The sequence below is a fragment of the Acanthisitta chloris genome, unplaced genomic scaffold, assembly GCF_000695815.1.
Source record: "Acanthisitta chloris isolate BGI_N310 unplaced genomic scaffold, ASM69581v1 scaffold25798, whole genome shotgun sequence".
NCBI classification, from domain to species: Eukaryota; Metazoa; Chordata; class Aves; order Passeriformes; family Acanthisittidae; genus Acanthisitta; species Acanthisitta chloris.
Genome location: NW_008689193.1, coordinates 1,885 through 15,748, shown reverse-complemented (window position 1 = coordinate 15,748; position 13,864 = coordinate 1,885). Strand labels below are relative to the sequence as shown.

The following is a 13,864-nucleotide window of genomic DNA, read 5'->3' as shown; positions in this document are numbered from 1 at the left end:
TCCCTGCCTCTGGGTTCCCACTGTCCCAAAAGAGTCAGGATGGCAGGACATCAGCAAGAATATCTGTGTTCATTTCTCAAATTAGTTCCTACTTAGTGATCTGTTGCCTTGCAAAATGAGACTCTTCCAGTGATGCCAACCAATTTATGGGGAGTGACACAAAGAAAGACCACGTACACTAAATGCACCTGATCCATGGAAGTTTTGGAAAAGTTAAAAAACTTGGAGAATTATCTAAGCATTTCAGAAATGTGGAGAACTATGGAGTACTGCATAGAAAGTAGAAAGTACCTCTACAATTGCCAGAGCCTTCTGTTCCAAGAGAACACACCAGACAGCCACAGGGCTTATGCCAGCAACACCAGCTTGTGTTCTGTGACCTGCTGGGATGGAGATGGAGGGAACCTGATGTCCAAAAATCAATTTACAGCCCTTTGCATTCCTTAGCAAAAGAATCTTCTTCCATATTATTTTTATAGAGCTATACCAAACCAGCTGCTATGCCACAGGAAATAGTTTTCTTCCTTCTATTAAACATGATGTAAATGATTCATTCAATTATTACTTTTGTATTCAAAGATGGCTTATTCTCATGCAGATTTATGTTCCGTTATGCATAGAGGACATTCTTAATTGTGCTGAAACAACTGCAAATTTAATTAAAGTTTGCCATTCCAAGCATAAAATAGATTAAAGAAAACGCTGACAACAGTAAAATAAATATTCAACTATTTAATTTAACTCAACATTTATTTTTAATCCAAACATCCAAATAACCTTGTTTCTAATTACAATTTCATGACAAAATGTCTTGAAGAAGCATTTGTCTCTATTTTCCTCCAATCTGTTCAGCTGAAATGCAGTAGTTTATTTATAAAACTGTTGATTAATAAATCTGTCCCAGCTGTATTACTGTATGTTACAAAGAACAGAGATCGATGTATGAAAACAACCGCTATAATTTTAAAAACCCAAAGTCCTGACAGTCTGGAAAAGCAGAAATCCCATCAAATACATAGCAAAACTATTAAACACCTACATCTTAAGAAAGAAGGAAAAATAAGGGTCAGACATAGGTAGTAATGTCCAGAGGTCTGTGGCAATTTTTAGCAGATGGTGAGATCAACTAAATGCTTGTAATAACTTGCAGTTCCTTGAACTGGGTGTTATTAGACTCAACCATGTGTTATAACACATAATGATAAGCAAAACCTCAATTTCATGAAAAGTTACACTCAAAAGAGATATGAAGAAAGAACCTAAAACTGATTTGAAACTCTCCAATTAAGTTATGCTGTTTAGTATTGATTTTAATTTTATAGTCAATAAATGTAAGAATTTATAGTTAACAGCTTGGGGGAGAAATAAGATAGGCAGGTGGATTTCCTCTTATCCAGATGCATTAAGTCTGGCTTTGTCTGAGAAAAGAAAAACTGAGAAGAGAAGGCCCAAGTCGTATGAACAGTAACTTCAACCTTTATGTTTTTCAGAAGCATTAGTTATGAAGAAATATAGAGGCTTCCCAAGGCATTGCATACCTTTCCTCCAACAGATTTATAGGAAACTGAAGTGCCTTACCAGCCTAACAAATACCCCAAGAATCAGAAAATTTGAAGGATAAAAAGGCTTTTTATCAGATATTCACAATAATATCTTTGCAGTTTCTGAATGAATTGGTTTATACGATTTGTGGCTCTTTTTACTTCCACCTTAAGCAACATATTCTTCTCAGGAGCTAAGAGACTACTGTGGTATCATTCCAGGGTATTATTTACATCTGAGTGACAACATCCAGCTATTATGAATTTTAGCACCACCACCATCAGTTCTAGAAGACACAACAGTCACAGTATGTCTCTGGTTGGAAAGCCATGAGCCTGGTGGAGCAGTTGAGAGTAAGCATCACATGCCTCATTCAAAGACATCTAGGACAATCACCAAACACTGCTTGCCAAACCCTGTCCATTTCTCATTTTAATTACTTCTTGACAATATACTTGAGCACAGGAAACGGTTAGATGGAAAACATAAATGCTGCAAACCTCTTTCCTCTATTTAACTTGACTGTAAAAGGATGGAAAAGTTCCTTTTTACAATAAAACCAAGAGTGAAATATGGAAAGGGAGTTCTATTGAGAAATGATAGATTCAGACTGCATTAAGAGCCATCTGCATGTTAATGGACCATCTTTACTGTGGGACAGGGATTCATCACTGATGTTAATACATTAAGATGCACTAAAGTGTGATGGATACTTTCAAGTTCCCCTTTTTTATCTATATCAGCTATATATGTTATTGCTAAGAAAATCTCAAACAAAAACAAGTGTCCAAAATGAAAACTTCAATAGAACAAATGAGGAGTTTAAGTCAACATGAGGGATTGTTAAACTCTTTCATAAAACAAGAAGCAATCAAGGGGGAAACAGCAAGAAGCAAGTGTTTTTCAGACAGGAATCAAACTGGAACTATTCACCACAAAACCACTGAACTGAACAACAGCAGCTCTTTCCTCTTGCTAGATGCATATGGTGAAAAGAGCTTGACCCGGAATCCACTAGAACTGGCAGATGAAAACCTTACTTGGATCTTATACCAAGTTAACAAATCACTTTAAATCAACACCTTTGTAACAAACAAAACAACCCAAACTTCCTTGAATAACCACTGAGTCCATAAATCCAGAACTGTTCTATCATGAAGAACAGTTCATATTTCAATAGCACTTTTTATACAAACTCCAAAATGCACAGAGGAAACTTCATAAAACTATTTTCATTTCTTTGTGTTCAGAGATTTTATAAAGCTCTACATGGTATTCTTGATCGAAACTCTTTTCAACAACATAATAGCCCACAAAATCTCTAAATACTATGAGAAACAAAGAATACACTGCATTACATAGTCCAAGAGACTTTCAGACTATCAGCCTTCACACTACTGAAGCCAACAATAAAATCTCAGTGACATGAATCAGCCTAGATTTTTTTTTCCATAAAGTCCATAAATGACCTGTATAGATGTTTAAAACATAAGGAATGTCAAAAAATAGGCTTCCATATAAACAGCTAGTAACAGAGTAGTTCAAGGGTTATGAAGCATCTACTGCAAAAAACAGCATGCCAAGCCAATAGCCATGGCAATTCACCTCACCTGAGACTCTTGAGATATTTCCATACACACTTAATTCCATACTTCTCCATCATTGCATCAGAAGGTTTAGGGAAGAGAAATCAAGTACCTGAATCATATTATGTTATGCAGAATTTCAGATGAAACATACAAAACAACAAGAGTTTCAGAGTTTTAATTTAGAGGCTCTTTCATTATTAATACTTGACTTACCTGTTTAACATCATATGCAAGAAGAACAAATCTTAAGTCTGGTGAAACAGAGTATTTTGATGCTTTGAATGTTACCTAAAATGAAGTAAGAATAAAAGTGAGTTTGCAGTAAGAAATGAATAACATCCTTTTTTCCAAATTTTCTTAAAGCTGATTTAAGAACTTCCTATTCATAAGACATTTGATTTAGAACATAGCTGCAATTTTCACAAAAGAAAGAGTCAAATCATTCTTAGTCTAATTAGCTGGTATCAATACAATGGCAACAGAAGAATCTAGCTTCAACACTAAATAGCTGATGAGATTTTTTATCATCACTGCATGCACTAAGCTCAAGGATAACAACTCTAACCAATTCATTTACACAGGATGAAGGAAGATGCTTTGGTTGGTGTGTACTTCAGGAATGACTAAAAGAGAGAGCCATCACTAGGTTAGCCTTAAAGATAACATACAAGAAAGAGAATAGGTGTGCACTATGTCTCTATTGCTTTGCTTTTAGTGCCACATAGATAAACATTTTGCAAGACAAATTGCACCAAAGTCTTTCTTATATGAAAGAAAATTCTTAGCAGAGAGGAAAGTGAAACATAAGGTAGCATTATAAAACTAATAATGCTTTACATCTACCCAAGACTACATGACACCCAATTGAATTCTAGGCCGTAATTTAATCAAGAGGTAATGTTGATGTCAGAAATAATTTAAAGCATCTAATGTATGAGAAAAATAAGAATACACTGTAAAGGGCATTGAAGGAAATAATTTTAAATTAACCTCAAGACATCTATCTGCAGAATGAAAGGAAAATGGAAAAGTAAAAAAACTACATAAGAATAGAAAAAGTAGGACAGAAAAAAATAGGAAGAATCACAAAGTTGCAAGATGAAAACAAACTAATAGCTATGCAGAACAAGAGCTATCCACTTTTCAAAGGAAGGCTTTTCCTTACTTGTTTCTTAAGCATCCTGTTCTGTGTAGCCTAATCCCACTGCTAAAGTAATGAATTCAACAGGGGTTTAAGGAACACAAACCAGAAGTCACAAACTAATATAATCAGAGTAGCCAAGGAGTTATTGTTAAAAAAAGTTTCCAATAAACTGTAAACATGCTGTTTTGATATATAGACTAAAATCATGTTCCGAGGTAATATAATTAGAATCAAGCGACATAGAGGAATCAAAAGTAAAAAATTACTTTTGAAGATAAACTGTATTAGTTTGATGCAGCAGCATGACAGTGTCAAAATTCAAAACATAAAGGTGTAGTCTTGAGGAAAGAAGAAAGACCCTAAAAGCATCCTTTTGAACCTAGAAAGCATTTGGGGCAATTTGTGCATTTGTGCCCAATTTAAGATTTAACTTTTGAGTTCAACATCTTTAAGCAGAGACTGTGTTAATCTTAATCTATGAGTAACATTCCATTTTCTTGGCACTTCACTGAAAACACTATTAGATGTGAAATTTCTTTCTAGCAGTTTATTAATTATCACCCCACTACCTTAGTCTTGAGCAATATATATGTAAGTTCTTGATTGAAGGGAATGGTTTTGCCAAAATAATTTTCTTTCTGTTAGCATAATGGCATTATTCTTGGTAAAAGGAGCATAAAGCTGTTTCATACTTTTTAATGTTTCACTTAAGAAGTAAGAAATTAAAAATTAGACCAGCAGAAATCATGTGCTCATTGCCAAATCTGATAGCAATGCTGGTTTCATTAAATTATCATAAAAACATAATTAGGACATTTATTTAAGTTGGATTTATAATCAAGCCATTAATGAAATATATGTTCAATTCTAGTAGAATTGAAGAGCAATTTAAGTGAATTAAAGTGACTAAAATTTCTTAAGAGTTATGTTTTGGGCTTTTTTTTTTTTTTTTTAAAGACAAGCAAAATTTTGTCAATTTAATTCAGAAACTGCCTGTTTGCAGTATGCACAGGAGAAGCTCTTCTAGATTAACAACATGAAATATAAAAAAAATCACCTAACTCATTCCTCCTGCCTCAAGATGGCAAGTAAACTCACCAAAACAAAAGACACAACCATGACTAAGGTCTACCATCAACCAACAGATGTCTGACTCCACAACTGAGGAGATTAGATCAGCTGGTGATGGCCTTAAAAGAAAGTTTTAGTCCCTGTTGTAGGGGATGAGACATACCAAGATCCTTGGAGATTATCTATTGAGACATTCACTACAGGGATTAGACATATTTATTATTAATATATATATTATTTGATATATTTACTCATTAAAAATAAGTAGAGGATTATGAAGACTCTGACCCTAAGGGTTTGTTCTCTTCTGAGGAGAACACATTTTTGAGTTCGAAAGAAAGTGTTGGGAAAATATCATATTGGAAACACATTGGGAATTAAAAAACCTCAGGTGTCTTGTTATCAGAAATCTGGAGGATGGTTGTTCCGCTATCGTGTCTGCACATCCACAACATCTCAAGCTTCTTGCTATGTAATTTGCTATTTAGCCTTCACTCAGAAAGACAGACCCAAATGCTGCCCCTTATGACTATGCCTCTATGGTTTAGTTGTGCTTGATCTCTAAGAAATGGAGCTCTAGACCAATGAGCTCTGAATAAGGGAGAAATGGAGCTGTCTAATTAGGCACAGTCCAGGCAAGCAGAAACAAGGCTAGTTTCCTTCTGCATCACTGCACAGTATCAGCTAGTTAGGAGACTGGGGGTAATTCAACACTGTGCTGCACTCTGCACTCCATACACACCCTTATCCCTTTCCAAACCACAGCAGAGGTAAGGCAGAACACAAGGAAAAAGGGAAAGGAATTTCCTTATTTCCCCCTTGTTCTACCTAGCCACATCGAGACTTGAAATCCCTATGAAACCCATCAGCTGTATGCAACTAGAAAACAATTTGACTAGAGAAATTGCTGGAATCCTTAAATTAGTTCTATTTCACACAGTTGTATAATTCTGAGCCAAAAAAAAAGACTTTTGAATGGTTTTAAGTGAAATAATACATCAAGGTTATAAGTGATTACAAGAAATTTTCACTGTTGTGTTTACTTATTTGTTGGTTTTAGGTTTTTTTCATTTAGTTTTACCCCTCCTGCTTTAGTTTCTTGTGCTTCTGTTTCCCCTATAAACCTTCATCTTCCACACTCCTATTATTATCATCCTTTGCCAATTATCATTTAGTGCTCCCTTTACACACATTTAGGCTTTAAATTTTTTTCTTAGTCATCCAGGATAAAATATTTCAAGACCTCTGGAATGTGACTTTAAAGCTTGGTGGCAATACTACTAAGGAATTTCTACATCTCTGTATCAGACACCTACATCTGTATCAGAATTTTAACTTAATGGTATAACAGGAGCTGAAAGTATGGGAGTTCATCAACATTCATAGGCATTCAGCTCAACTTATGAGACAGGCATTGACCAAATGGCAATGAATAAGGGGAGTCAGATGGGACAGAATTATACTACCTGTAAGTGAGAAGGTTTCTGGCATGTCACAGCTCCCTCGAGTGCTACCAGCAATCCAGGGAACAATAGGATTCTCCTTCATTACCACTGCTGTGACTCAAACAAGATGGACTGAGGGGATGAGAGAGAGCAGCTGAGACTGGAGCCCAGCAGAAGAGCAAGGCTTGTAGCAGGGGACCTCTCAGAAAGTGAAAAATGTACAATAATTGGACCGTTGAAAAACTTGGGTTTGCAAGGTTACATTTCCTAATGCACTACTTCTTGTGTCACCCACTCACTTAATCTAGATCCAAAAATGTTGCACTGCTAAGTGTTGTAACTGTGAACTGTCAGGTTTCCTATCCAGTTTAAAAGATGAATGTACATTAAAACATGACCTAAGCTGACCTCTACACTGTGGAAGGGTAGTTCTCAAAAACATGAACCAAATTCTCCAAACCCACCTGAAACTGTAAGACATAAAAATAGGCATGACCCAACCTGTGCAGCTCACAGGAGTCTTGCACCATTGCCCTCCTATTAGAAAACAACCTCTAACCAGTAAATCACGGATTTTTTCCCCCTCCCATTCCCCATTCATGTTATAGTTAACTCTTAACTGTTTACTAAATGAAGCAACAATCTCATTAAGAGTCTTATTTAGAGAAATCCCACACAGAGCAACCCCAACCTGACAGTTTAGAGACAGTGCCCTGCATTTTACATGTTGAAACATCCTTCACCTGGACAAAAACCAGTGGCCACCACCAACCCACAGGGACTGCAAAACTGTCCATCTGTTAGGCTTTCCCACCTCGATGCACAGTGGTGCATTGCAGCCACAAACTCTACCTCATAAAAACCCCTCTGCTGGAAAGGTTTTGCTGAGAGGGTTATTTAACGTTTAGAGGAGCATAGGAGAGCAGAGATAATGTTACAATATTCATAACCACCAACTTACAACATGTGTGGGTCATTAAAATGTCCAGTGTTGCAACAATTACGAATATTTATGTGGTTATATAATGTTATTTAATGTATTTACCATTACTTACCCTTTGATTAATCTCTTATGCAAGGCTCTTAAAATATAAGCATGTAAACTACTGTTGCAATTAAATCTACATTCATCAACAAAGGAACCATAATTTCATTATGATGCTGCACTGAGCTTCCCATCAAAAGAGGAAGGGGGTGTCATGGTGGGGAGCACAAAACAAAAAGAAATTATCGAAAGGAAGAGAACAAGAAGGGCTGTTTATGAATAGTGCTCTATAAACCACCATAGAAAAGTCCCTGCCAATAGCTCTGCTCGGACTAAAACACTCATTCTCTGCTTTTTGTTGCAAGGCCTCCACAGGGCTTTCACAGCTGGGCTGCCACAGACTAATTGTGATCCATGAGCCAAGACTACTCCTGCTCTGCTCACCCTCCTGATGCCATTAGCAAGCAGCAAGAAGTAATCCTTCTCCCTCCATCCTTGTGTAAAAGATGGTCCACAGTAAGACAACACAACATACTCCAGGGTATACTCCCAGCAAGCCTCAGGAAACAGGTTTGCAACTCACTAACAATTGCTTGCTGTGCACCGTGATGCAGTTTCCCTTTGAGCTTGAGAAGCGTTGTGGAAAGGGACCAAAATCAAGGGGAAAAGTAAGTGTGGATTTGCTGGATGTTAGAAGAGTCCAGCACATATAGCTGGGGGGCAACTGCAGTAACTCCAAGACCCTGTTCTAGAGCTTGCAAACTGAAAACAATGACACTTGCATGATCAGGTATTGAAAACACATCTCCTTGATTCAAAAGATGTCCCATCATCTGCACTCCAAAGGCTTAAGGAGTTACACGAGACTCATTTTTGTCCGAGGATCCTGGACTGTTTGTTAGGGTGCATGAATGGTATCCAAATAATTTTGCATGCATGCACCACAAAAGCAGTGAAACTGAGGGCTAATAAAAGACTTATCACTTTCATAATTATAGCAGCATGTTTTAAGAGGGAGAAATGAAGGCAAAATTTCTACAGGTTTCTTTCAGAGGATTCAACACATTTGGAAAGTTCCATACCAGAACAGAGTCCCCACGCACATTTTCTCTGAGTTTGCTTTTTTCATTTTGGTTTGCGTTTAAGGATAGTAAAACAGACTAGAGAAGCTGAGCTAGAAGTAAAATATGGGACCAGATGGACAACTTCCCCTGAGCAAAACAATCCATGTGGTCCTCCATGTTCTCCTCTCCAGCTTAGCTACCTCTTGTAGCTGTGTGTGAACTGGTAACCTGCTCAAACTGACTTTATGTAATAGTTGATTGCAAAAGGAATAAATAAAATGCTTGTTAAGCACTGAAATGACTTAGGCAAACGTGGCATAATGTTACTTATTTTGGAACCGTAATGTGTAATAAGGACTGCTAAATGCTGAAAATCTGGTAGGCTTGTCACTTAAGATCATAGTGATAGGCACCTCAGAGAGATGATAGAGAACATATTGTAATCACGTATCGAGGCAGCATCACAAACATCAGGATGCCACACAGTGATTAATGTCTAGGGCTTTTTTTGGCTCCTCTTAATAGAAGACTTGTCCAGCCTCCAGCTGTTAACATTTATATGCCACTGGCTCAGGATATTAACTGTTTGTTAGACAGCTGAAACAGGATGCACTACACAAATACCCTCAGAGGACAAATATGTATTAGAAAAGGTCTTTAAATAATAACATCCAGAGATGTTAATAGATATTCTTTGTGCTTTACAAGCTACCCATTTCACTTATGTTGCTGTATTTGCAATTCATGATACTGCTTTGCTGAGAGTTTTGTTATATAAAGGCCAGATTGTTTTACTAATAGATTGGTTATAGAAAAGGATTCCATTTCAAAAGGACAACTGAAGTGCAGGAATTTCTTCTACATCTGAATAAAACCTAATGAAACTGAAAAACATACTTTCATTCAGGAACCTGGGATAGATACTTCCCCCATGTAATTGAAGTGGGCATCTTAGAATGACAAAACACTAGCCTTTCTTCTTTCCAGATGCAAGGCTATTATAAAATGTAATTTTAAAGGGTTTTTTTTAAAAAAACTTTTATCTCTGTATCATATGTTCTTTTTTAAAACTGCAGTCTGCTATTTTGATGGTATAGTAGGCCAGCAGTTCCTCACTAGGGATATCTGACTTTTAGACAATAAGCAAAACAAAGAAGCATAAGAGATGTGAACTTTGCAGGAGAATGGTAGTCCCTAAGATGCAAAAGATCTCTATCCAGTGGAAAACTGCTTCAGGGGTTTAGGAATGAGGGAAAAACCCCAAATCTCTTCTGAGCTGCTGGTTCAAACATAGCCCAATCACGTTGACAAAGAGCTATTACTTGCCCCTTGGTTCTTCACAATGAGTTTATCATTGCAGTTCAGTTTTCAATGAACTATCATCAACATTACTAAGAAAACTCTACCACTTCTGTGGACTGCTTGAGCACAGGCAAACAGGAGAGCAAACACAGACTAAAATCAGACTAATAACTCCCATCGACAGGTGACTCTTCCATGACTAAACCCCTTTGATAGGGAAGAATGAGGGAACTTGCATTGCCACTGCCTATGTTGGACCTGTGCTGTATTTTGTATTAATACAAGACATCTCTGCAGAGTCATTAAACCAGCACCATCCTAATTATGCACCAGTGATTAAGCAGATGTGCCACTAAGCAAGGCAAATGTTTGATTAATGATCCAGGTGTCTAACTTTAGAAGATTACAATTCACAGTGTGAATTTAGGGACAGTGGAGCTTAGAAGAGACAGCTCCTGATGTCAGCCTGCCTCTGTAATGTTATAATCTCCTGTTAGGATTGCTGGCCACTGTGTCAACAGACACCTCAGTGCAGAATATTTCCCACTGTTCTCTTCCAAACATACGCCAACAAATTTACTGAGCCTTCTGCTTTGTTTTCTGCTTTTTATTAGACTTCCATATGAGTAATAACTACTGGAATTCACTTTATTTAATTCTAACACTCTTGGCTTTTGACTGTGTAAAGAGAGGAGCTTTGCAGGAAAAAACACACTTAGATTTTTATGTCTCTCTATTTCAACCATAATTTTTAAATGGTTGCTTGAATATTATCTATTTTGCATCAGTTTCCACATTTTCTAATTAACAGTTGATATCTAGTGTCTAGAGCTCATTCAGTCTGTATGACTTAAGGATAAATCAGTTCCACGAAAAGCCCAGAGAAGAGCAACTTTGTGAAAAGAGGCGACACTCGCAGTGTGGAGCAGCCTGTCCTCACCAATCCATCATTACTTGGCAAGGCTGGTTTAGCAGAATGGCCTGAATAGCTTGTCATGCTGGCATTACACTTTACATCACATGAGCCAAATACTTGCAGCCAAAAGTGTATGAATTCGTCTGTGAGGAAACTCAAGTCTTGTCATTAAAGTCACGTTTTATAGCCAGGGACGCCCAAGCAGCTGCTTGTATTCAAGTTATGCACTAAAGGCAAAACACAGGCCTGACACAGTTAATTGTCTGACTAGCCAGGCAAACACACACATGGATAAGAGGGAAAGTGCTCCTGCAATACTTTGTGGTTTGTACTTTACTGAAATTCTCCTTATCACTCACTTTTAATTGTGTCTGACATCCTTTTTTGGGCTAAAAGGTACTCTGAGACACATCCCAGCATATGGAAGGGTGCAACTTCCAGAAAGGGAGACACACACACACACCATTAAAATACAATTCTCTCCTCCCTTCTCCTTCATCTTTACACTGACCTAGGAAGTCAGCATCAAGTTCTTCCTCCTGAACATCTACTCTCCTCTTTCTAGTCTGAGGAATTAGAAATAAAGGTCACCCAAGGCTTTATGCTTTGAAAAGAGGAATCTCTATCAGCAAAGGCCAGAAACAGACCACGAATAAAAACAGCCTTTGCCAAAGACTGCTGAGGAAAATGAGTCATCCTTTTGGGTCTGCAGGTGCAAAAGATTTTACTAAATTAAAAATACAAGGATTAACAATAACAGCCAGTGGTCTGTATGGAGCATTTATGAGGAAAGTTTGACAAGCCATGCATTTATGCTGCAAAACCCTGATAAATGAGAATTACAGGGGAGGATATAAGTGGTATCCCTGAGAATAACAGTGCCAAGCAAAGCAAAAGAAAATGTAGACTAAAGTATTAAAGTAATTCTTAGCAATTACTGTTAGTCAGAAACACATGCAAACCACTCATATATATACTATTTACCGATCAAGGGGAATAATCCAACTACATATTGGACTAAAACCAACAGCAAATCCTCCAACATCTTGCTTATTTACATGTAGGTTGAATAAAGCAACAAATAACTTCATCCAGAAATCGTGCACTGACAGAGAAATGGATTATACTTTTCATTTATATACAATCTAGTCTAGGTCATAAAAATACCTTCTGTAACTTTTATACATTGTACTCTCACCCTCCAGTCATGGGGAAAAATCTTAGCAGACTTCCATTAAGAAAGAAATACATAATACACATTACTTACAAAAGTAGTATTTTCCAATAATAATGTACTTGTATTTGTTTCAACATTCAGTTCAATAACATGCCCATTCCTGGTTTTATACACCACTGCTGTATCTGCAACGACAAAGGCATAAACAGTTAGCAAACACACTGAGTATTTAATACATCTGTAGAGAAAAACAGCATGTTAAATTAATTAGAATATCTTTATTACAATACACAATCTTGTTGATTTGCCTCGTGAGCTGCCCTACAGCATGCTCACCTCACTCAAAAATATCACTTCATTTAAATAGAAATATTTTCTGTGGCAAAAACATATCCCAATGGCTTTGGATTGCTGTGAGTGAAGTGAAATTTTGAATGTAAAACTGCTCTCACCTGTCACTCTGACACCAAGGTCTGACCCTATTCACTGTGGCAAGGGCCATATACCAGTGTAAAGTTTTGCAAAGAAAAAAAGAACTTTTGTGGGACACCATATTCACATGTCTCCTTACAAGTGATTCTAACAAAACATCTGTAGTATCTTGTATTTCTGATAACCAGATTGACAAAGTTATGACTCTCTTTAAAAAGTGCATATCCTGTGTGATTAGTGCTGGGCCACAGAATACCAAATTGCCATGTAAACTGTTAGCAAAGGAAGGTTAAAGCTAAATAGGACCATTTGTAAAGCATTTAAAACACTGTGGGATAATTTTTTTCCTTATACCACTCACTTGATTTATAATTTCTCATGAGAAAAAATAATCTAATACACCTCAAAAAAACCCCAACAAAATTGTCAGTCCTATGAGAAAGGTTTTGTCTCTGTTCTTATCAATACCTGCAAAATTACCAAGAAATACACAATTACTACACAAGTCATGATTGCTTAAAAAAAAAAGGTTCTGACTATTTCTACAAGAGATTGAATAGATTGAGTGCTGATTCTTTCATGTTATTTAAAACCCATGTAAGAGACATATTTAGTGAAGTGAAACTATTTTATTGTAACAATGTAGAAAGCATAAGGAAAGTTCTAAATTAATCCTAAAGGAAACACAGAAGAACTTTACTAATCCTCAGTAATGCCTGAGAAATTCATTATAGATCCCTGAATTTTATGAAGTGGGAAGCAAACATGACTGGAGAAAAAGGTTATGCTATCATAAAAAATATGCTTTGCTTGTTCAGAAAAATGTAGCTGTATTTTAATTGACTCCACAGAAACTCAAGATATACAGCACCAGCAAATGTCCTCTGGTACATTCTGTAAAATTAATGGAGCTTCATTTGAAGAGCTTACTAAGCTATTTTAGGACCATGACTGGGAAGTGGGGTAGGATTGATGGAGTTTAGGACAGTATTATTAGAGCTGGTGTTTAGGGAGGCAAATTAGCTTGTGACCTGTGGAATTAACAACAACTTCTTTTAAAGAAAAATATTTCAAATATTAATTTTGAATATAAAGAAGTATCACTTTGTAGAAAGTTATTTAGTTTCAGGTTACTAATTACAGAACATTATAGCTTTTGTAACTTCTTTTAGAGTGTTTTGCATGACCAATGCTCTG

General features: G+C 36.6%; 1 protein-coding gene across 1 annotated transcript in view; it reads right to left on the bottom strand.

Moving 5' to 3' along the window:
* The window catches only part of DPP10 (dipeptidyl-peptidase 10 (non-functional)), a gene marked incomplete at its 5' end in the record, with an annotated part of 138,791 nt that extends 126,318 nt beyond the window's left edge, over positions 1 to 12,473 (bottom strand). Inside the window, 2 exons of the mRNA XM_009081331.1 lie at positions 3,345 to 3,419; positions 12,326 to 12,473. Of these exons, the coding sequence (XP_009079579.1) occupies positions 3,345 to 3,419; positions 12,326 to 12,473 (223 nt within the window). The remainder of the gene's footprint in view (positions 1 to 3,344; positions 3,420 to 12,325) is intronic.
* Between the last annotated feature and the right edge of the window lie 1,391 nt (positions 12,474 to 13,864).